At 46.7% G+C, this 22,867-nt stretch overlaps 3 protein-coding genes across 4 annotated transcripts; 2 read left to right on the top strand and 1 right to left on the bottom strand.

The window, feature by feature from the left end:
• Positions 1 to 2,732: 2,732 nt before the first annotated feature.
• LOC104312803 (3-mercaptopyruvate sulfurtransferase) lies at positions 2,733 to 5,613 on the bottom strand. 2 transcript variants are annotated; one of them, XM_069807316.1, is made up of 3 exons: positions 5,481 to 5,613; positions 4,349 to 5,001; positions 2,733 to 3,737 (listed from the first exon to the last, which is right to left on the bottom strand). In XM_069807316.1, the coding sequence occupies exons 2-3, from the start codon at positions 4,941 to 4,943 to the stop codon at positions 3,439 to 3,441; spliced, it is 894 nt and encodes a 297-aa protein (XP_069663417.1). In that variant the 5' UTR covers positions 4,944 to 5,001; positions 5,481 to 5,613; the 3' UTR covers positions 2,733 to 3,438. The 2 variants fall into 2 exon arrangements, with proteins under 2 accessions (XP_069663417.1, XP_069663418.1); XM_069807317.1 differs by having other exon boundaries at positions 4,349 to 4,997; positions 5,481 to 5,590.
• A 39-nt stretch (positions 5,614 to 5,652) lies between these two features.
• LOC104318904 (thiosulfate sulfurtransferase) lies at positions 5,653 to 14,125 on the top strand. Its single transcript, XM_069807318.1, has 2 exons — positions 5,653 to 6,307; positions 13,638 to 14,125. The coding sequence occupies exons 1-2, from the start codon at positions 5,722 to 5,724 to the stop codon at positions 13,934 to 13,936; spliced, it is 885 nt and encodes a 294-aa protein (XP_069663419.1). The 5' UTR covers positions 5,653 to 5,721; the 3' UTR covers positions 13,937 to 14,125.
• Positions 14,126 to 14,254: 129 nt separating this feature from the next.
• CIMIP4 (ciliary microtubule inner protein 4) lies at positions 14,255 to 21,405 on the top strand. Its single transcript, XM_069807315.1, has 6 exons — positions 14,255 to 14,830; positions 17,614 to 17,689; positions 18,350 to 18,996; positions 19,537 to 19,684; positions 20,917 to 21,027; positions 21,237 to 21,405. Exons 1-6 carry the CDS (start codon positions 14,822 to 14,824, stop codon positions 21,320 to 21,322), a joined length of 1,077 nt encoding a protein of 358 aa, XP_069663416.1. The 5' UTR covers positions 14,255 to 14,821; the 3' UTR covers positions 21,323 to 21,405.
• Positions 21,406 to 22,867: the final 1,462 nt, after the last annotated feature.

Genomic DNA, 22,867 nt, shown 5'->3' on the forward strand with positions numbered 1-22,867 from the left:
GGCTGGGTTTTAGGCTACTTTTTGGACACCATGAGACCTATCCCACCGAAGATATGCTATTCCCCTTTGCCTGTAGCAAATTTTCCACAGGGGAGTCATGAACTTTAGTGATTTGCATTCATATCCACTTCTCCCCTTCCCAGTTTCCAGTTCCCATAGGAAACCCACCCACTGAGTCAGGGACATAAAGATCTGCAGAACATTTATAGTCCTGGTGCAAGTCCCCTCTGCTGTTCCATATGTCCAGTAGCATCTGTTATGCCTCAAAATAGGTTTTTGCAGTCTCCAGGTTTTGAAAACATTGCCTCAGTCTCCACAAAATTCCCACTGCTTTGCCTGCAGCATGAGAACAGATCTCAACTAAAAGGAGGGAGAATATCAGAAGACATTCTTGGACAGATTTTTGATAGGTGATGTAACAGGGCATACCCCAGAAAGACAAAGTATCTTGTCGTGGGGAAGAAGTTCTCAGTTTCTCCTCTGTGGGAAAATCAAGGCAAAGCTAAGCATCTGGTAAAAGATTTGCCAAAAGCTGGGAAACTGAAGAACCACTGAGATTTTGTGGTTCAAAACCCAGTACTGCCAACCTTGGCACACATACCAGAGAGGGGGAAGGGCCCCGCTAGATGTCATTGAGCCACACAGTCAAAATGTAGAGCAAGGGGAGAGTGAAATCTTCCACTTCATTTGTGATCTTCAGGCAGATGGCTGGGTTGCACTAGACATCTCCCTGCGACACACAGGGCAGAGGAAAGCAGCTCAGTCTCAAGAAGCAGAAAGATTCCCACTGACCCCAGGGACTGCTGGGGTCAGCCGGGAAAAAAGAAACACAGTACTTAAGCTGCATTGCCAAATGTTCTGGAAGGACAAGGGTAAAAGCCAGCCCCCTGCATCCATTGGAAATGATTAATAAAGTCTGAAAGAATATGTCAATTTTCTCTAATATCTAAATTTTCCTGGAGAAACAGCAAGCACAGCACTCCTGTTTGTCCACAGGGGCCTGGCCACATATTCACAAAATCAGCCTCACCTCCCAGCCACACCCAGGGTGTTAAACATTCATGACCCAGCACATGAAAGCCTTATAGCTTGGCTGATGGTGGGAGAAGTTAGAAATCCAGACCTGAAAAGACATCACAAGCCAGATCCTGCTATAAGATCCCATGCTAGGCAACACTGCCTGTGCAAGTATCCTTAACTTAAAGTATCTTAAAAAGCAGCACCCACATTGCTCAGACTGGGAGGCCCCTCCAGAGAGGGTTTATCACCACTTGCTGTTCCCAGCCAGTGCTTATCCTTTTGTTTTCATGTCAACACCATACTTAGCTTAAAAAGTTTAAGTGCTCTCAGTTACAGACTGCAATCAGATGTCCTACATGACATGCTAACTAGTTCTTCCCTTTCCCCTGCAGGAAACAGTTGCTAGAAAATTACCCCACTTGGGATAAAGCAAGGTGTTGCTACCAGCCTTTAAAAAGACAGTGATTACCTGGGTGGGGAAATTCATAAAGCACGGGAGTAGCAAACCTTTCCCTAGCAGGAAGAAGAAGAAAATTAATTAAACCGTCAGTTAGACCCAGAACTGAAAGTCTTAACAATTTGCAGGGCATGCTGTAACCTGCAAAGGAAGCCCTTTTGGGAAGTCTAAGCCCAAAGAACTAAATGGAAGCTGGCAGATCTCTATCTTGCACTGTGTACTAAAGGGTCACTCATTTCAGACCCCTGCACACTCTGCATACTCAGCACTTGCTGTAATGCCAGCCCCAAGCTGCTGAAAAGCTACGTTGTTAAGACTGGATGTAGGTAGGGAAACAATGTTTTCACTGGAAATAGGTGGGAATAAGGGTCAGGTTGCATGTGTGGGTGGGAGGGACAGAGGAGGAAATCATCTGGACAGTGGAACTCCAGCTCCACGGGTGAGCAGAAGTGGAGCTTGTGTGCATGCAAGGCAAGCCCAGGAAGAAGCCAGGCCTGCAGCCAACAGAGGCCAAAGGAAACATGAAGAATAAACACTCTCCAATAGGAAAGGATCCAGCCCTCATATTCAGTGGCTAGGAGGGGACGCTGCAAATCTGCGACCATAAGCATCCATAGCACCCCCTAGAAAGACAACCCCATCATCCTCAGATGTCCACAGGTACCTATTGCTGCAAGCCCAAGAGCAGAACCTGTCTCAATAACTTTCTAAGTTACCAGTGGGCCAGAATAGGTGCAGGCTCTCTCTTTTTTTTTTTCTGTTAATAGGAAAAAAATCCTAGAAAGAACAAATTCTTGAACATTGTGAAGGATACCCAGGGGGATTTCAACTCTCAGATACAAGACAATGGTCTTGGGGAAAAATATGTGCCATTGTGGGCTATTCCTCTGTAGATCTGAGTTCTCCTAAGTTTTTTAAGGTTACATGGTAACTCTCATGGAAAGAGCAGAAACACCCATGCAGTCCAATTTTCACCATGTGAGCTGACATCCAGTCTTGGAAGAACAGAGCTGTGACTGACTAACATGGAGTTTTAGGCCAAAAAGCAAATGGACAAGGACTGAAAGGAGGAAGATGGTGAAAAGTCCCAAGAGAGAAGCATTCCAGTCTTTCCTGGGCCAAAGAGCTTTTGAGGGTAAGAGACGTAGTTCTACTCATGGAGAGAAGAAAACATCTCATTCAAATCATCAAGACAAAGTGATCCCATAGGAAGAGAGTTCCTGAAAAGGAATCACCCAAGCAACACTCACATAAGTTCCATTCAGCAAACAGACCTTGAAACACATGTTTATTTACCCTTTTTTAATCCCAGAATCTTTTTTTTTTTCCCCAAGGGGGATTTTGGATTACGGTGTACAAAACTGGCTAAGTATGCACTGCAGTTAGAGTCCAAATGCAAGAAGAAATCCAAACTGAGTCTCTAACCTAAGAGGCAACCTGGGAGCCATATTTGCTCCTTTAACAGCTGTGTCTTTCCCCAAAGTTTTGCACTCAAAACAGCCATAAAGTGCGTGTAAGGCTTCTAGGACAGAGGCAGCTAGCAGGATCATGAGGCACAGTTATACAAGTATGACCATCCTGTAAGTGAACGTGCTGGAACATCCTGAATCATGAGCTTAGCTTGACTCAATTACTTCCCCATGCTGCCACTAGCACTCTCCTCCCTTCCATCTGATACGGTAAAGAGGTCACAGAATCATAGAACAGCTGAGGTTGGAAGTGACTTTGGGAGAACATCTGGTTCACCCCACCTGCTCAAGCAGGGTCACCTAGAACTGGCTGCCCAGATCATCTTTATGGTCCTAAGCAGTAGCAGTAGGTTAAGGAGAAAGTGCCCATGTGCCCATACTTGTTACCGAACACCTTAACCTCAAGACACTTAACCAGGAATGCTAAACCCATCTTTTCCAAATCCTGTTTCAAGGCAAATTATCTGCACAGCTGGGAGATGAAGCTGCTTATTACACCGTCTTCCCCTTTCCCTCAGAAACAATATTTTCAGGCTGTGCCCGCATGTACCATTCCACCCAGGCCCCATCGTACACAGCAACATCTGGTTTGCCACAGAGGTATGCCCCAAGAGCCACGTGGCAGGCAGTGACCCCAGAGCCACATGTGGCTACCACTGGCTTTAAGAGGTCCACCTTCTTCTCCTGGAACAGACTGCGGATCTGCTCAGGGGTCTTCTCTAAGCCAGACTCTGTGAGGAAATCGGTGAAGGGGATGTTCATCGACCCAGGGACATGACCAGGCTCAATTCCTGGAGGAAAAGCAATACAGATAGGAATTAACCTCTACTGTCTGGGACAAATCCATTGCAAAACCTGTTCTCTGTTTCACTGGGAGGAGTATTTATTGTTTAGTGTATTTTGTTAAAACAAATACATTTATTTTTGTTAAACTTTACTAGATTACTGATTACTCAGGAAGGATAGCTCTAACCTTCAGGTTACCACATGGACACAATCCTGTCAAGTTCTGTTCTTCCTCCCAGTTCCCTCCACATCTTCCCCACATCAAAGCAACTCACTCTGATGAGGCACTGACTGAAGCACCTCCACAGGCCATTCTGAGGGCAAGAGCAGCACCAGCACATGAAGAGACCAATGAGTATGTTCGAGGTGTATGAAAGCTACATTCCTCACCCCAGCCCCTCATGAGAAAAAAAATACACAGCTTTCCCACTCCTGAATTTTCAAAGAGCAGCACTTGCTAGTCAAAAGGAGAGGAGGACAGGTGGATACATTGCCTCAAGTCCCATCCCATAAAGGACAACCATACTTCCCTTCATTACCTCTACAGGACTCAAAGAGATGGGCACCTTAAATGAAGCCCCTTTTAATTATGCCAATGTCTCAGGAGGCACATTACCATCTCGGGGCTCTGGCTCTACCCCCTGGAAGCGTCCTGCAGCGCGCGCGTCCACTAGCTGGAAGCGGTGGGAATCCAAGTTATCCAAGACATCCTCGTAGGTTTTCACCAGGGACTTGTCCAAGGAGGCATGGAACTCAGAGGGAGCTACCTGGCTTTTGCCAGAGCTCAGCGCATTCCCCTCTCGCTGCCAATTCTTCAGGCCGCCATCCAGAAGGGAGACAGCTTCATGTCCGAAGGCCCGGAACATCCACCACACCCGAGGTGCTGAGAAGAGGCCTTGGTCGCTGCCATCATACACCACAACATGGGAATCATTCCCCACACCCAGCTTCCCCACATACTCAGCAAAGTCGTCAGCCTTGGGCAGCATGTGATCGTAAGGTGAAGTACGGTCGCTGCACTGGTCAATGTCAAAGAAAACTGCACCAGGGATATGGCGCTCCTCAAATTCCCGCTTCGGGTCACGCTTCATCTTTGGCAAATACCAGGATGCATCCACAATCCTCAAGGCCAGACCAGCTTGCTGGGACTTGATGGCTTCTGAAAGCCATTTTGCAGACACCAGAGCACGGTAGAGGAGTTGTTGCGACATTGCTTCCGAGTCCTGGCCGAGATTACCCGATTCCTGGGGTCTGCCTAAATCCACCTGACTGCAAAAGGAAGAGAGTGGCAAATTAGAGACGAGCCTTACAAAAGGCAACTGGACAAAGATGCATTTTGGGACCAAAGACCTGCATCTGCACTGAGGTGCTGGCTAAGCCTACAGTGAGGGGTCTGAAACGCTCCAGCCCCGAAAATAAGTTTCGCAGAGCTCGGCCCAAAGCCTGCCCCGAGCGGGACAGCCACGGCACAATCCTGCCCTGCACCCAGCCCCCTGTAGCCCACCCGGCCCCTCCAACCTCCAGCGACCACCAGCCAGCGCTAACACCAGCGGAGGGGACCGAGCCCCCCACCGCTCTCACCGCCCCGGACCACATCTCTCAACCGAGGCCTGACCGGGCGCCCTGGCCGCCCCTCAACACAAGCTGAACCCCCGCCGCCGCCGCCACCACCCCTCCCGTCCCGGCGGCGGGGCCGCGGTTTTCGCCTCCGCGTAGCAGCGGCGTGAAGGAGCGGGGCAGCCCCGTACCTCCGTGCTGGGCTTCAGCCGAGCAGCACCCGCCCTCAGTCCCCGCCAGCCATGGCCGCCGCCGGGGAAGCCGGAGCCCTCCCAGCGGGCCGGTCCCGGGCGGTGCAGCCCGCCCCTGCGCCGCCTCCTCGGGCGGCACCTCCCGGTTCGCGTCCTCCCTTCCCGCCGCCGCCGCCATTTTGTGTGTGTGTGTGTGTGTGGTCCCACGGGCGGCGCCCCCTCTCGGCCTCCGCCCTCCGAGATGGCGCCTCAGGTGCTCGGCAGGGCGCTGGTCAGCGCCAAATGGCTCTCGGAGGCTTTGCGGGCCGGGCGGGTGGGGACCAGCCTGCGGGTCCTGGATGCTTCTTGGTACCCGCCGCAGGAGCGAAACGCCCGGCAGGAATTCAAGGAGAGGCACATCCCTGGGGCGTCCTTCTTCGACATCGAGGAGTGCCGGGACCAGTCCTCCCCGTATGACTTCATGCTGCCCAGCGAGTCCCACTTCGCCGACTACGTGGGGCGGCTGGGGGTCAGCAACGACACCCATGTCGTGGTGTATGACGGGGACGACCTGGGCACCTTCTACGCTCCCCGCGCCTGGTGGATGTTCCGGGCTTTCGGGCACAAGGAGGTCTCCGTGCTGAATGGCGGCTTCAAGAACTGGGTGAAGGAGGGCCACCCCGTCACGGCGGAGGTCAGCCAGCCCGCCCCGGCCGTCTTTAAGGCCAGGCTGAACACAGCCCTGCTGAAGACCTTTGAGGAGATGATGCAGAACGTGGGGTCCTTGCGGTTCCAGGTGGTGGATTCCCGCCCCGAGGGCCGGTTCCGGGGGACCGAGCTGGACCAAGGTAACGGAGGTGGGAACGGCACCTGCTCCCCGCACCAGAGCGGGATGAGTGTCGATACTAGTCTGGGTGGAACAACTCGTCCCAGCCCGCAAACAGATTTTCCTAATGCACAGGCGTGCCTCAGCCTAACTTGTTGATTTACCTTAAGGGATCCACAGTTGAGCATTCAGATCCCAAGTGCCCTCAGAATGCTTTTCTTGTAGTTGTCTGTAAAGCTGCAGGAGGAAATAGCAGAAAAGGTCTGCAAGTCGGTTGGCTCCAGGATCCCCCATCCCACACCCTGCAGAAGTTAATCAGACAGAATGCAAACACGGGAGGTGGGAGCCCCCACGGGTTTGTTCGGGGTCCTATCTAACACCAGCAGACACGCACAGACTATCAGTATTCATACAGGCACCTCTCACCATAATGAATGCACCAGCAGAAGCCCAGGGTTTAGGCAATACAGTAACCCAAGGGACATTTTCCTTCTTGCTCTGGTTCCCAGCAAATGAGAGCTTGCTCGAGCTGATCTTTGTCTTTTTGCTCTCTGCCATTAAATCTAACAAACTTAAGCAAGAAAAGCCCCAAACCCTTCCCGAATGTATGGGCTGTCAACCTCTCTCTTCTGGATGCCCCAAGTAACAGCAACAAAAATTGATTTTGTTATGTCAGTCAAACACATGCAAGCAGCGGGGAGCCGGGGGGGGGGAGTCCTGTGCAGTGGGGACAGCTGGTACAGCAATGTGCCTGGAACGAAATTCAAGTTGGTTGTTAAAGGAGGCCCTTACAGTGTAATTTAAGCCTTGGTATATCCCAGAATAACCTCTCCTCCAAAAGGGAATCACAGAAATGGTTTAAAAAGAAATGCAGAGTTTCAAACACAAAACACAGGAAAGCTCAGCAACAGTTGTTGGGTCTGAGTTGAGCTGCACGCTGCAGGAGCAGGTGTGCGGCAGGCTTCTGCGGTCCTGAGGCAGTGCTGCACTGCTGCCTTGCAGGTCAATTGTCATTCTGTTCTGGCTGTTTTCTTATGTGTGTGCTGCTGGACAGCCATTGAGTGTCACACCGTGCCCCGAAATAAATTCCTGCATCTGAACTTCAGGAGCATTTGGCTGTAAATGGCTCTGTACACGTGGTTTGCATAAGTGTCTACAGTGAGCCCCCCCCCAAACACACTCGACCTGTGCAAGACAATGCTGAAGGTTGAGCGAGGTAATGGGAGTGACAGAGGATACTTGCAGGGAGAGAGGGGGAGTTACGTTTATCACTCATTCTCTTCACCTACTGCAGCCCATCAAAGTGAAGGTTGAATTTTAACCTTAAGACATGAATAAAACGCTCCTCACTGGGAGCTGGTGGATTTCGCGTTCTCTTTCCCAAAGTGGAGGTTGTCATCAGGTGACAAATACCGCAGCCCCTGTCAGCATCTTGAAAACAGATTTTTCCTTTGAAATGAGTCAGCATGGAACAGTTTATTCGTGGTGGTCCAGTTTTGCTTCCCACAGCAGATCCAGCAGGATAAGCACTCCAGCTGCAGCTGCTTGTTCCACAGGACCTTGACAGCCTTCTGAACCAGGCTAGCCAGTAGCTGCACTACAGGCAGCAGTGGGTAAAAGGCAGCGCTTACACTTAAAAGAGCAATTTGAAATCAATGCTCATTAATTACACGGGTCATCCAATCAGGGAGGAGAAACGTTGCCTGCAATTTAGAGAAGAATGGTCTTGAGGTGATTTCAGTTTAATTATTGCCTCAGCTCTTGACTTCCTAATTAAGTCAATTAATCTCTCCAGTTACATGAACTCCATCTCTAGAAGAGGCTAATTTCAGCTGACTCTTTTGCCTCTTTAGTTTTTCAGCTCCTTGTGGTAAGAATTAGTTGTCCCTGTTTTATGCAGCAGCTACCTTGCTGGGATTTAGACCTCTGTAGCGTTCAAGATAAACCATAATACATGGCTAATTTTTAGTTGCTGGGAGGCGTTTACCCAGGTTGCCAGAGTGGAAAAAAAATGGATGGTGTTTCTGTAAGCCAGGTCTCATAGGTCTTAAACGCAGGTATTGCTCTGGATGAAAAAGCTTGGATGTTCATGCATGGTGTGCAGCATAAACCCATCAGGTGTGCAGCCCTGACCTATGCACTGAGTGGTTCAAGGTGTCCCTGCACAGTGCTGTGTTTCTGGAGGAGCTAGCAACTCGGTCCTGCTCGCTAGCTGTGATTCAGCAACGGACCAGCCAGGTTCTGCAAGGGCCTGCTTACACAAGTGCTGCAGGGTGCAGGTCTATGGAGCCAGCCTGAACTGAGACAGTCCCAGGCAATCCAGGGACAGCTGATAAAAAAAATTCCATGATGGTTACCAATGCTGAGTCTCTCTGAGTATTCGGCACTGAAAACCGGGGAACAAGAATTATGGCTCAACAAATGCATACAGAAAAGTTGTGAATTTCTGAATTCTTTTGCAGACACCTGAGAAAAGAGGGGAAGGTTGCCAGACAAGAAATCCGTTATCTAAAAAAGAAAGCAAACCCAAAGTCGTTTCACGAGCTTCCAACTATTTTTCTTCTCATTCTCAGCCCTTGGGTAGTCCTCGTCTCCCTTGCACATATGCAACTCTTAAGGTTTTGCCCATTTTCCCAGATCTCAGTCCTCCCTGCCCCAAACATAAAGCTTTTGCTCATATTGAATGTTCAGTGGCAGTGGGAGTGTGAATGAAATGTTGCTGCTTCTTCCTTCTCTTCTCCAAGTGGAGTCTGCAGCTGGGAGTGGACAGGCTCTACTTGGACCATGAAGTAATACTCAAGGCACAACACAGAGAGTGAAAGACTTCATCAAAGTCTGTCTCAACCCACAGGAACCTACTATCCAAAACTGTCTATTCATGTGATGAGGGTGACAAACATCAGCTGCCAGAATTAGCACCATGGCTCTGCTGGTTCTTAGGGGGTTTTCTGGCTGTATACGCACACAGTATTTTGACATTGGTAGCAAAGGCCTATTGATCTGACTGTGAGGACTCTCAGGGAGCTGGCCGGGACCAAGGTTAAAGTGTTCCTTCCAATGAGCTCATGGTAGGTTAGGTGAGATCACTAATGGTCCCTTCTGAGGCATACAGTTTGAATGGAAGAGAGAGATAAGAAAGGAGGCAACAGAGGAGGCATTTGGAAAGGAACAGCTATCTGCAGCCAGCCAACTCCAAGACCAAGGGGAGTTAAATGTGCACAAGGCACATCTTTTATCTTTTTGACATTAAGAAATTCCATTTGGAGCTTTCATCGCAGAGGGAAAGGCTAGAGAGAAGGGGCTGTAGTCTTAGCTAGATAAATAGCCAACAAAAAATATATATATTTAAGCAGAGAATCTTAACAGATGTGGAAAAGGGGATTAAGCAGTGAAGAAGATAACCTATTACAGGTTACAAATTGTGAGGGAGGATTGCCAGAAGCCAAGCTGAGTGAGACTTGGCAAAAGGAATTAAAAAAATAACAAAAACTGCTGGAGCAAAGTGAATAAAAAGAGAACAAGGAGAGAAGGAGTAAATAGGGTTGCTATGCAGTTAGCAGGGGTTCCAGATGAAAGATTATTTGTGTACAGCTTCAGAATTATACTGAGTCTGTGCTACGATCTTTTTTTTCTCCAGAGGATAAGTCTGCAGAGTAGGAGGAGGGGTAGCAAGAAGAAGGGGAAAGAGCAGAAATTATAATTCTTAAAGAGGGAGTATAACCAAAAGATATCCATGTGCTCAAATTTGTCAGGCAGATGATCTCCATCCCAAATAAGTGTCAAGAATCAGTCATGTGACATTGCAACTGCATGAGGCAAGAATTTAATAAATTTAATCAGAGCATGGTTCTGTAGGACAGAAGCACTAGCAAAGTTTATATTTGTATTTAGGATAGGAGGTACAGCACAACCTAGGCAGCTGTTGATCTATTATCATAACATGGATAGACTGGAAGACTTTCAAAAAATGCTCAAGAAAAATTATTTGAAATGAAGTCAAAATTGAATAAAATACCTCATTAAACCTGTACAGCAGCTAGGGGCTCTATTTCCTTGCCAACGTAATTGATTTGCCAGATAAGAGAAATGGGAACATGCATGCCTGGAAGTTATGTCTGATCTTTTCTTGCAGCCATTGGAAGCACCTGTGAGGTAGATTTTTTCCATTTGGACTTCATTAATACTTTGGACATAGTATTAGAGGGGTAATTATTAGTTCAGTGTGAGAAGAGGGCAGTGATAGAAGAGACAGGAGGTATAATGCTACAGAGAGCAAGGTTGGATGCTTAGTAGCCCAAAACACTTAATTGCTTGTGTTTCTCTTAGAAGCTGAAGACTCACATTTGGAGGCAATAGAAGAGCATAAGACTTGGATGAATTAGTTGGGTGCAAGAACCTCAGATGCAATTTGGCCTTGACAACAGCAATTATTAACCTCCTGTCTACCAATGGAGATGCTAGGAAATGCCACTTCCTTATCCAGAAACCTGGTGGTCACCTAGAACTGTTTCTAGCGTGGCTGAGGCAGTGAAAAGCATATCTAATGAGCTCTTACTGGGTTTAGGCTAAGGGCATGAGGCTGTTGGGAGAGCTGAGTGCTCGCCGTCAGTATGTTGGAGCAGTAGCAGAAAGGGAAAAAAAACCATTTCAGCTGCAGGGCAATGTTAGCTCAAGGATAAATGGTGTTTGGACTGACTGCAATGAACTTAATGTTGGAAATGAATATTCCTCCTCATGTGAGCAAGGAGGTGCCTCAGCGGAAAGTTTCATGGCAAGAATCCAAACTGCTTCTGAGATGGATGCTTTTATGAGAGCAAGCCTATAAAGTGATCACTGTAGTCACTGGGAGACAGGCTCTGTAATCCTAGGGTTCCTTCCTGGAGTTACTAAGGGTGACTGCATGAATCTGGCATGGAGTATGCTCTGTGTCATATGAGGCAGAGGCAGATGTATCCTCTCCCCTGTTCAGATCCCAGCTGCCTCCAGCCTTGCCTTCCAGTCCTGTGTTTCTCTGCTCTTGTCCTAGCAGAGAGAGAGAGCTAATAAAACTTCCTCAACCACTCAAGAGCACTTCTTAGGCAGTCCAAGGGCTTGTGGTTGTGCAATGTCAGCTCTTCCTTTCAGCTGAACTTCCACATACATGAGTAAATGCAGTTACTACAGAATTCCCCATCTTTCACTCGCAGAGTACAAGCACTGGTCTCTGACTCCAACAGAATTTTTAATCTCTGGAGCAAGGAAGTCTCTCTGTAGTTTAAAGTAAAAAATGCTCTAAAATGAGACTTCTTTTCAGATCTGCTCAGCTCCTAACTGAAGAGTTGTTTAAGGGTGGTGAGTGTATGACACAGCAGTCTCCAATAAGAGAGAGGTATAAACCATATTATTTTAATATGTGTGAACAATCTAGAAAAGTGATCATGACCATGGGGCCTGGGACACCTAAGAACTGAATCAGTGGCCCAGCAAGCTTCTTTGAGCAAGAGCTGGCCCTTCTAGTTCAGCCTCCAGGACTTCTTGATCTCAGTACACTTCCCAGTGCCCTAGGATGGTGTGAGAGTGTTGTTCTGTGGCCCACAGACTTGTCTGTATTGGGATGATCACCAGTACTGTGGCAGAGCCTTGCAGAAATCCCTTGCCAAATGACAGGGTCAGGACCATTCACTCTGTGGAATACCTAGGCATGTAATGCTCCAGTGAGAAGCTCTGCAGTCTGAGAACTACAAACAAAGTTTTCTCACACCCATCATTTGTATCATTTTTATTTCCCCTCTGTCATACGGACACTGTATTACAGAGCGTGGGGTTTGCAGTTCTCTGTACTGAAGTGATGAACTGTTGTTTTCTGGAATTGGAAAAAATGTGGTGGAAGGATCAGTCCAAAACTCTGTCTTTTTTTTTTTTTTTTTAAAATGTTAGTCCCTCCAGAAGTCAGCAGTTTTTCTCCCAACTTCTCCCTGTAATGGTAAACACTTCTGAAGGATGCATGAGGTGACTAATAGACAACAGTGCCAGATTTCTAAGGCACTCGGGGAGGTTAAATCAAAAGACAAAGAGTGTCCATCTGGAACAGGGGGAGATCTTGTGAAGCTGACTCAGGGCAGCTTTGGTTGTCTTTAGACTCTCACTCTTTGTCCAGCAGAGCAAAAATCCCCTCCTCAGTACCTCAGCAAAACCCTGTTTTCCCCTTGTGACATATTTCATCATGTCATGACATCACTCTGCATGAGCGATGAAACTGCAGTGTCATTATGATGTGTGATGTCAATCTCTGACTAGGTATACTTTAATCATTTGACTGACGAACATTCCCTGCCCCAATCTCTCCCATCTCGTGACATCAGTTACCCTCATGACTTAGGCAAGCGGAAAGCTGTCAGTGAAACAGATTACTATTTATGTGACTTTCCCAGGGCTGTTCAAACCTAGAAGTTCAAACCTGGCAAGACACCATTCCCTGAAATGCATTTTCAATGTAATACGTAATGTTTCCTGTTCCAGTGAGGCTTGATCCAAAGCCTTGCAAAGTCAGTGGAAAAGCTTGCATAGAGTGTAATGGACTTTGATTAAGCCTATAGTGACAGTTTGAATTTCAAGGGCATTATGAAAATCTTATCCATCATATTTTTATATTTGCTTCTCTCTAAAGACCTTGTTCTCGAGGTGCAACTTCCAACTTGCCTGAAGTGGTCAGTTATACCAGTAGACAAACAGAACCCATGCTGATTTCATCCATGGGGTGGATAAAAAGTGATACAAAATCTAAATTCTCACTTCTCTGACCCCATTGCCCTGGGATAGCTGCCTCGGCAGTAATGTGGCTGACTTTAAGGTTGCTTTACTTTTCTGAAATACAGTTTTAAGGTGACACAGGAATGAATGTGTGAACAGATAATAACTTTCACAAATTCCACATACAAGCCACACTTCCTGCTTCTGAAAACTGTGTCACTACACACTGCTGGCATATTTGGGGAAGGTCAGAAATGCACTGCTGTATTCCTCTTTACACAGATCCCCTTAACGCCTTTGTTAGGATCTTTTCTGTGGTGGTTCTTTGATTCTTGTCATGTCTAGGGCTTCTTCAGATTCCTGCCTGTCATTGCTTTCAGGGGGGAAATAGTTTGCTAAATATTGTGGAAGTTTTGACTTCAGCGAAGCTGAATAATCTTTGTCCTCCTCTTTTTAGCTCCATACTGTTTTGCATCTTCATCATCACCTGAAACAAATGAGTATCTTGGAAAAAGTGGGAGTATCTGCAGTGATGTCTCTGTAATGTCTTTTTTGTAGGTGTCTTTCATCACCTACGTTAATCTCTCCTTGCTCATGTTTCCTTTTCTTGTTCACTCTTGCAGGGCTGGAATCTGGTCACATCCCTGGCGCCGTGAACATACCCTTCCGCTCATTCCTAACAGAAACTGGCCATGAGAAGAGTATTGAGGAGATCCAACAAATATTCCGTGAGAAGGAAATCGATCTCTCAAAGCCACTGACGGCCACGTGCCGCAAAGGTGTCACAGCATGTCACATTGCCTTGGCAGCCTACCTGTGTGGCAAGCGTGATGTGGCTATTTATGACGGTTCCTGGTCAGAGTGGTTCCACCGTGCCCCACCTCGCTACAAGGTCTCTGAGTTGAAGCGCAACAAGGCCTAGAGGGAGAGCTGTTTCTTGGGCAATGAGATCTAGCAGCTGCCTCCAGCCCAGGATACAGGGAAAGGGAGGAGATGGAAGTAAAGAAAAAAACATGCCGATTTATGTTTTGCCAGTTTTTCTAAGAGTGATCGGTAGATTTCTGTCAATCTTTTGGTTTCTCACAATGAATAAAATCTACTTCTAAGATGATGCATCTCCAAATATTTCTAATTCTTCTCTGTTACCTGTGACCTGCTTGTGCTGGGTGGGAAAAGCAGCTTTGCAACATGAAGGAGAGTTGCACTCTTCCCTGGAGACTTGCAGAAATTCTGGTGACCTGGTGAGAGCTCAGGTCTGTGGTGGCACTCAATGGATGAAAAGTCCAGGGCTAAAATATAGCACTGGGTGCTGGACACAGAGGACCAAGCTGTGGTTCTGTCATTGACTCAGTGTAAGACCTTTTGCCAGCCCACCATCTCCCCTTGTCTAATGTGCAAAATGGGGGCACCTTCCCCTTCCTCTCTGATGGGGGTCAGTGAGCTCATATGAAGCATTTGGAAATGCTAGAAGATGCAGTTCTGCTGAAATATAGTCTTGTTGATTATTGTTACTGTGTTATGAAAGTCTCTAAGAAATCCTATGTATGTAGTGAGACCTTCTGGGTACAGGTGTTTCATGAGACATGAGCCTTTTACTCTCCTCGTTTTCCTTTTCAGTCAGCAAGGATGACACTGATCTCTGCCATGTTTCTTCTGGTTCCCGTGGAGACCACAGCTCATAGATAGAGGGAGGGTTGTTCCCTAGCAACTGTCTCTGCTCTTCCTCAGCCTTCATCCCACCTCCATATCTGGACTTCAGCAGGACCTGCCTGCTTGTACAATTCACTGTGGCACCACATCAGGGATCATGGACCAGGTGAGAGAGGTAGTTATGGAAGAGGCTTTGCCTCTTGTTCAATCCTGGATCTTTTCTATTTTTTTATAACAAAAAAAAAAAAAAAAAGAAAAGATCCAAAGTCATTTTGACACCTATGGGGCTTCTCAGGTCTGGAAAGTCACTGAAATCTCCTCATATTTTGGAGGCCTAGACAGATAAGGGAGGCATATGAGACCATTCTTGACCACATCTGGTGGCTGGTGAGAATGACATACCTATTCCTACACCTGTCAGAGGAGGTTAATTTTCTGCCTGGGAAAGACTGCTCCCTCTTTCCTCCATGGCTCCATGTCAGGAAAGTCAGACGGTTAGGCTATGCTAAACATACAATTTTTGTTTTCTTTTTCATTCAGAAAAAAAAATCAAGTTTAATTATTTTTAGCTCTTTGATCAAAATATGTCTTTTATGGTATGTCATCTGTTGTCCCTCACAGAATTGACTTAGCAAAGGAATAAGTAGACATAGTTCTGTGGCTTCTGGTATCCAGGAGGATGGTCAAATGGCCTTTAAGTCCTTCTTGGCATCAAGACGTAGGAGTCTCAGAATGGTGCTTTCTTTGACTTTGGACCTTCAGGCTCAGAAGTAAAATGAACAATAAGCAGTAACAATAACATCATACACAGTTGCAAACTAGAAAGTAGGAACAGTTGGAGGCTTCAGCATCATTTTATCCAGGAGGAACTGGGGAAATTAAAGTTATCAATGAACGGGATTTTGGAAACGAGCACATTGCCTCATTACAAAGAAATTCTGCTTCGTTGGAAGAAGTGGGAGAGGAGGAATTTCTACAACAGCAGACTGGAAAGTTCTTTCCACTGAATATAGTAATAATAACAGACAGACATGCTTTTCTTTTAAGTGGGAGGTGGGAGTTAACACAGGAGTTTATTTAGCAACACAGATTCCTTCACATTGATCATGTGTAAATGTTTGGCTCTTCTTTAAAAAGAATGAAAAATGATACAGAAAAGAAACGGATCGTGAGCAAGGACTGGCTTCCTCTCTTCATCTCTTGTGGACTTGTTCTTTTTGTGGGAGAGGTTCTGTCTCTTAACACATTTGCAGAGCACACAGCACTGACTCCTGGAGTCTGATAAAGTAACTTCAGCTTCAGGATCCCAATATTGTACCAGACATGCTGCTGCAAAGTACTGGCACAGTGTAAAATATAAGCTGCTGGTTCAAGTCAGTTGGTGAGTTAACTTTGAAGCAGTAGGCTGCCTGCCCTGTCGGGTGGTGTCTTCATTCCAATAACTAACCTCAAGAGCAGAAGGTAAGCATATTATGTCATGTCATGAGCTAATTTGACAAACGCAAACATGTATCCCTACCTGATCCAGATCCCATTTGTACTGCTGCTAGTGCCAGCAGGCTCACAATTAGCATATTCACCACCATGGGCCATGGCTTTAGTTGTAACCTGTCTGTCTGTCGTGGTTTAACCCCAGCCAGCAACTAAGCACCACCCAGCTGCTCACTCACTCCCCCTGCACCCAGTGGGATGGGAGACAGAATCAGAAAAAAAAAGTAAAACTTGTGGGTTGAGATAAGAATGGTTTAATAGAACAGAAAGGAAGAAACTAATAATGATAATAATAACAATAATACAATTACAATAATAAAAGGATTGGAATATACAAGTGATGCACAATGCAAATGCTCACCACTTGCCGACTGACGCCCAGTTAGTTCCCAAGCAGTGATCCCCCCAGCCCCCTCCCCCCAGTTTATATACTGGACATGATGTCACAAGGTATGGAATACCCATTTGGCCAGTTTGGGTCAGCTGTCCTGGCTGTGTCCCCTCCCAACTCCTTGAGCCCCTCCAGCCTTCTTGCTGGCTGGGCACGAGAAGCTGAGAAATCCTTGACTTAGTCTAAACACTACTTAGCAACAACTGAAAACATCAGTGTGTTATAAACATTGTTCTCATACTAAAACCAAAACATAACACCATACCAGCTACTAGGAAGACAATTAATGCTATCCCAGCTGAAACCAGGACACTGTCACAGGTTTCACATGGGCTAAGCCTGTAGGGCCCCGCTGGGATGAGGAACAGAGGCCATCAGCAGGACACGACTGAGGGTTACACAGACATTCCCTCTTCAGGAAAGACATGAGTTTCCTCCAAGTGCATGAGGCAGTTTGCAAAGGCTGGGTGCTGGATCAATCACATCAGCAGGACTAGCAAAGCAAAATGGGATAGTCTGTGCCAGAATCAGGGAAGAAACCCTGTCTCCAGCCTGTCTGTCTTCCTTTGCATAGCCAGCATTGCACAGGCATTTTATGTTTATCACCTCCTCTCCCCATTTTTTCTGGCCTTACTTCAATGCACCAAAAGAAGGAACTGTTATAATTGTACAGCACATGACAGATCTGACATCTCTAGGTGCTTCAGAATAAAAAACGGCATTTTCACTGAGGTTTTTTTCCATTTTGGCTTGTGTCTGCACCACTGCCTGTGAAAACTCTTGCAGCCCAGTATTCCCCAGAGGCACTGGCTGGTCATGTCCTAGGCAGGCTGTCCCATCTGAGCTGTTAATGTGAAATCCTGCAGGACTTCCATGCTTTTTCAATCTAAGAGGATCATGGGTTGTAGGACCGACCATGCAGGCAGGCAGGGACAGCTCTATCTTGGTCTAGGAAGGTGTATAATACATTTCTGTGAGAATAATCTACGTCATTTAAAGATGGTCAGGACCACTGTCCCCTTCTTTCCCATCTCTGGACCTGACACAGCCTTTGTTTCTCTTCCAAGGGTGTGCTAGAGGTTCCAACTTCCCTTACACCTGATGTGGCAGAAAGTGACACTGTGCTGACCAACAGCAGTTCAGGTAAGCAAGATGGCAGAGAAGCTGTCCCTCCTTCAGAGCTTGCGTTGCAGTACAGCTCGTGAGGCTGTGTGTCATTCCCTCCCTCCCTTCATGCCATCCAGATTTGCATGTACCTCTGTGGGTGAAAACTACTCGGACAGAAATCCCATGGGCCATGGGCTGATGGGTTAAAATCCCCCTGCCCGAGAGTGTCTTCCTCCACTGGTGGACTTGTCTCAGTACCTCCCTGCATGAGCTCAGTAAGCCACTGATGTGCTGTAAACTCATCAGCAAATACCGATGAGTCACAGAGACTATAAATGCATGTTCATGAGAGTGAGAGTGATCATGGGTTGGAGGGGCCCCTACACATAAGAAAACACAGACCTTTGTGGGCGTGTTTGACCACAAGATTTTTACTTCCACACTTGTGTGCATGTTCATCTCTGAAGAACATTTAAGATTCCTCAGGAACCTTCACCTTGTTCAGCAGGAAGATTGGTATAATGCTGCTAGGTTGTTGGGTTTTAGTCTTTTCTTTCCCTCTTTGAGACCTTTAATGTTTCTTTTGTTGTCTAACAATGACACAATGACATGTCCGGTTGTTTCCAGCTCCATTTACAGTACCATCTGTCATCAAAAGAGTATCAAATTCATTGAGCTATTATTTTTGTCTTTAAGTGGAACCTGAGGAAGGGAAAAAGGAGCGTCTTCCAGAAGGCTTATGTCCCAGCAGACAGAGAACTTCCCAAAGGAGCTCTAGCAGAGCCTCCTGGAAGATCTGCAAGGGCCCAGTGGCTCAGGGAACAGCAAAGGATTCCACATCTGTTAAATACCAGGCATCTCCTTCTGCAAAGTGTGTTCAGACTAAAAAACAGAACAAACAGAGTCTCCAGGCCAAAACTCCCCCCATGCAGAGTCTTGATTTAAGAAGACTTGAAGAGGAAATAGAAGATACTTCTGCCACCGAAGACCCAATAGTGGGGCATGAGCCAAGTCAGAGGAACAGCACTTACTGCCTGTCTGCAATATCCAGGCAGAGGGAAGCAGAAGACACGAAACCTGTCTCAAATGCCAAAGAACCAATAGCAGACCTGCACCAAACACTGAGGTCTAGAGGGCCTGGATCTTCCCAGAAGACCATCAAAGCTAGCTATGAAAAAGCCAAGAAGACCAACAGCAGATTAAGTGCCAAAGAGTCCTTAGCTTCATTAGGGCCAGATATGAAAGCAGAATGGAAGCTTCTTCTGGAGAAGAGAAACAGCTTGATCCATACTAACAGCAAATACAAATTTGCCAGTGCAGATGAACTTACCAGTGATGAAGAGGTATTGGGGGAAGCCATTTCATGTATTCTTTGTGGCAGGTTGAAGGCTGTTTTTATGGTGTAGCAGGGGGCTGAGTGGGTGGGATATTAGCAGTATATTAGCAGTTTCTGTTAGCAGTATATTAGCAGTTTCTAGAAGACATGTAGAGGGATGGATTTGGGCTTCACACTATGGGGCAGTGACATTCCACAGATAGCCTTTCCCATGTCTTTTTAAATTTTGTTTTTCCATCCTTCTTTCATTTATAAGGTTCCTGTAGCCAGGCAGAGTCCCAACTCAGCAAGGCAAAACAACGTGGGACCAGGACCCAGTCCAGGGCCCAACACTGCCATCCCTTTCTAATTCCCCCCCTTTTTACCAGTGCTAGTCATCCCATGCATTTACAATGCCTACAGAAGCTGCTGAGTGAGACTCAAGGTCAGACCCAGGTCCCAGGGATTAGTCATAACTCAAAAACCTGTGCAGGCGTGGAAATGCCAGGAGTTTGCTGCACGTACGGAACGTGGACTGACAGTGGTTCCTTGTTGTTTGTGTTTTCAGGAACGACAAGCTCTGTGCAAGACAGCATTAATCATGGGACAGAAAAGACTCAGCGAGCGTACTGTAATGCTAAAAAACTCCTTGAACTCTACATCTTTTGATGATTACAACCAGCTGGGTTTTAACCTGAGATCAAATATCTTCCAAGGTGAGGGGACACACATACCTATGCCTGACCTTCAAAGCTAGTTCCATCTACACTTTGCCTGGCCTCGGGGCAGCCACACTGCTTTGGGTAGAGACCTGACTGTAGGTGACCCTCACTTCCCCCTCTTACTCCTTCTATCCATAGTCACTGCTTTTCCAAGCTCTGGTGCTTGAGGAAAGGAAAGCTAGAGCCTCCCTTTCTGTGTATTCCTTTCTTTTCTTTCACTCTTTTTTTTTCCTAAGGTGTGAAAAGTGAAGGTGTGTCATGACCCCTGTCCTCCATGTTTGGAGCTGTCCTAATGAACACCATTTTTAATTCAATGTCCCCTGTCATGTCCAGTCCCAAGTTACCTCCAGTTGCAATACTGATGTTATTTCTCTTCAAGACCTTTAGAGATGTGTGGCTCTGAAATGTCTTCCCCAAACTTCTGTTTCCAAGGTCCTCAGGGATCCCTCCATCTAAACAAATATCAGGAACTAAGCATTCATCCCATTCTTGTTACTGTCATATCCAAGAAACTGAAATAATTGTCTCCGATTCCAGTTTCTCACATGCACCAGCATGAGGCAGATTCCTTTTCCTTATACAGTATGTTCCATGACAAGACCTTGCTGGGTATTGAAGACTGCATTGTCCTGGGTTTGCACAGTCACCCAGAAAGGAAGGACATCTTTCCCCAGGGAGCTCAAAATCATTATTAGCAAGGGAAGGGTATAATGAAAGGGTAGGTGAAGAGGAAAGGATGAGAGATTAAAATAAAGCCCCCTCAAATGGCTAAAAGTCAAGAGGGGTTAAAAAGAGAAGTCACAGTTGGGAACTATTTGTTAAGTGTCATGGCAGAAAAGGAGCTCAGGAAGGCCTGGAGTGGTAAGATGGTGCTTTTTGTGGAGCTGTGCTGCTGAATAGGAAGTTACTCACAGGAATGAGGAGATTCAACAGGAGATAAGTGGACACTTGACTAAAGAAAGGGCACTGAGATACAAATCAAGATGATACCTCTGCATGTGTCATACTTGAGGATGAAAAGCAGATAAATTGGCAAACAGAAGCTCCACCCTGGGTGATGATGAAGCTATTATTCAGCACCTAGCCACACACCTGATCAAAAGTATTTCAGTCAACACATGCCTTTTCTTGAGCCCTTGAAACTGCTGATGTTGCTCCCCTGCTCAATTCCAGGACTGCAGTAGGGCGATTTCTGCGTACAGTTCCTTATTTGCTGTTCCTTGCAGGTGGCCCACTGGAGAGCCGAAGCTTGATGAAAGATTCCTACACCCCTGATATAATTCAGAAGGCAACCAGGGATCCCAAGAATTGGCACGGGAGGAGGACTGATGAGCTAGGTATGGCTTCTGCCAGAAAAAGTACATTGCTGAATTCCTGAGATGGGTGCTGCTTCTGCCAAGGATAATGGATGGGTTTGGGCAAAGGTGCGGGGGGACTAGAAATTGGCATTTTCATGAGAGGGGAGCTCTAGAGCTAGAAAAATCCTTGACAAATGATAACATTAGAAGGGAGGCTGTAACTGAACTATGATTTGCCTTCTTTACAGGGAAATGGCATCAGAAAAATGCCCTAAATCTCAACCTGCAGAAAACATTGGAGGACAAATATGGGAAGAAAAAAGGCAAGCCTTAGAAGATGAAGGTTGAGGATTGGAGTGCATTCAGTGAGGGATCTTTTTCCTCAGCCACTTAATAAACCTCCATATAAAGCATGAACCCATTGCTTGCTAGTTGTCAACAGCAGCTTTGTTGCTGGTGCTCTTTTCCCCTCTCAGTTAGGGTGTCTTTGGGGAGAGCAATGCAAGATAAATTTGAATGTGAATACAAAAAAAATCACTTTGTTGGTCACTGATAAGGTTGGCCTGATCAGTGTGTGAGGCACACACCCTTGCAGAGGGATGTGGTGGTGAGAGAAGGGCCACAGAGAAATTCATCTGCTCAGCACATAAGGCGAAATAGGAGCTGTGAATGGTGTGAGAGGGCGATGGCAGGGGGGTTGCGTGTGTGTGCATAAGTGTGTGCGTGTGAACTCACGTTTGCCAGAAGATTCATGATATTTTAACAGTTGCCCTAGCACTCCAGAGAGAAGTACAGAGGATTCACTGGGAATGAACCAGGGTTGCCCAAGGACCTGAATGCCGCCTACCTCTCCCCACACTGAAAGCTGTAAAACTCCCACACAGGGAAGCTTCAGAGCTGTATGTACATAGCAGCTAGACACACCAAGCAAAGAACCAGCTCCCTGTCGATGCTTCCGAGGTGAATTCAGGCTTTTGCCAGAAAGGTACCAAACGGTGTCCACTCAATAGCCTGGGCAGAACTCTATATGATTGGTACCAGATGGCTACGTGGGGTAGGAAAGGAGGGTTCTCTGCCCACCACTCTAGTTTTGTTGTTATATCTGCCACATGGAGGATTTCGGGGAAAGCCCTTACCCAGGCAGGGAGCAGCAGTAACGTGCAAAACCAAACAGAAACTCACCTGAGGAGGCATCAGCTTATTCACCAAAGCCCACACTATTTGCAGGCCAAGCCAATGCAAAAAAAATTCTGACTTCATGAAAGTAGTGAAGGAGGTTAAAATGTAACTAATGATAATCAAGTGCTCAGCTTATCCCACCGAAAGGGAACAGGAAAGCTGCAAGAAGCCCCAGGCCTTCTCCAATCTGCAAATCACCCCACAATGTGAATGGACCCTTACTGAGGCTCTCACAAGCCCCACTCACCCCGTCAGCCGTTTTCCTAACTCAAAGGTGTGTCAGAGGGAAGCACACGTGTCCACCACACAGTCTGCACAATCTGAAGTTCAGAGAGTGCATCTGGACAGTAGCCAAGGAGCACCCAGGGGCTTGAATGATGCAGGACATGCAGGGTCTTTAGGGCTTCCTGATGTGTTTTTCTCACAGTATTTAATGATCGTTATTGCAGGATCCTGCCATCCAGCTCCAAAGTGTAGCAGTTTGGTGCAGCAATCACAAAGTACGTGTCTGGGAATAGTGATGCCCTGATCTTTCCCGTCTGGTCCCAAGCTTTTACCATTTTAAAAGATTGATGCTTTGTTCGCTGATATGCACTCTTTTGGGGCAGAATTAGGATTGTTACCTCACCCTTCATTGGCTGGCGATTAGATAGCAATATGCTGACTTCATGAAAGTAGTGAAGGAGGTTAAACTGTAACT

The sequence above is a fragment of the Haliaeetus albicilla genome, chromosome 19, assembly GCF_947461875.1.
Source record: "Haliaeetus albicilla chromosome 19, bHalAlb1.1, whole genome shotgun sequence".
NCBI lineage: Eukaryota > Metazoa > Chordata > Aves > Accipitriformes > Accipitridae > Haliaeetus > Haliaeetus albicilla.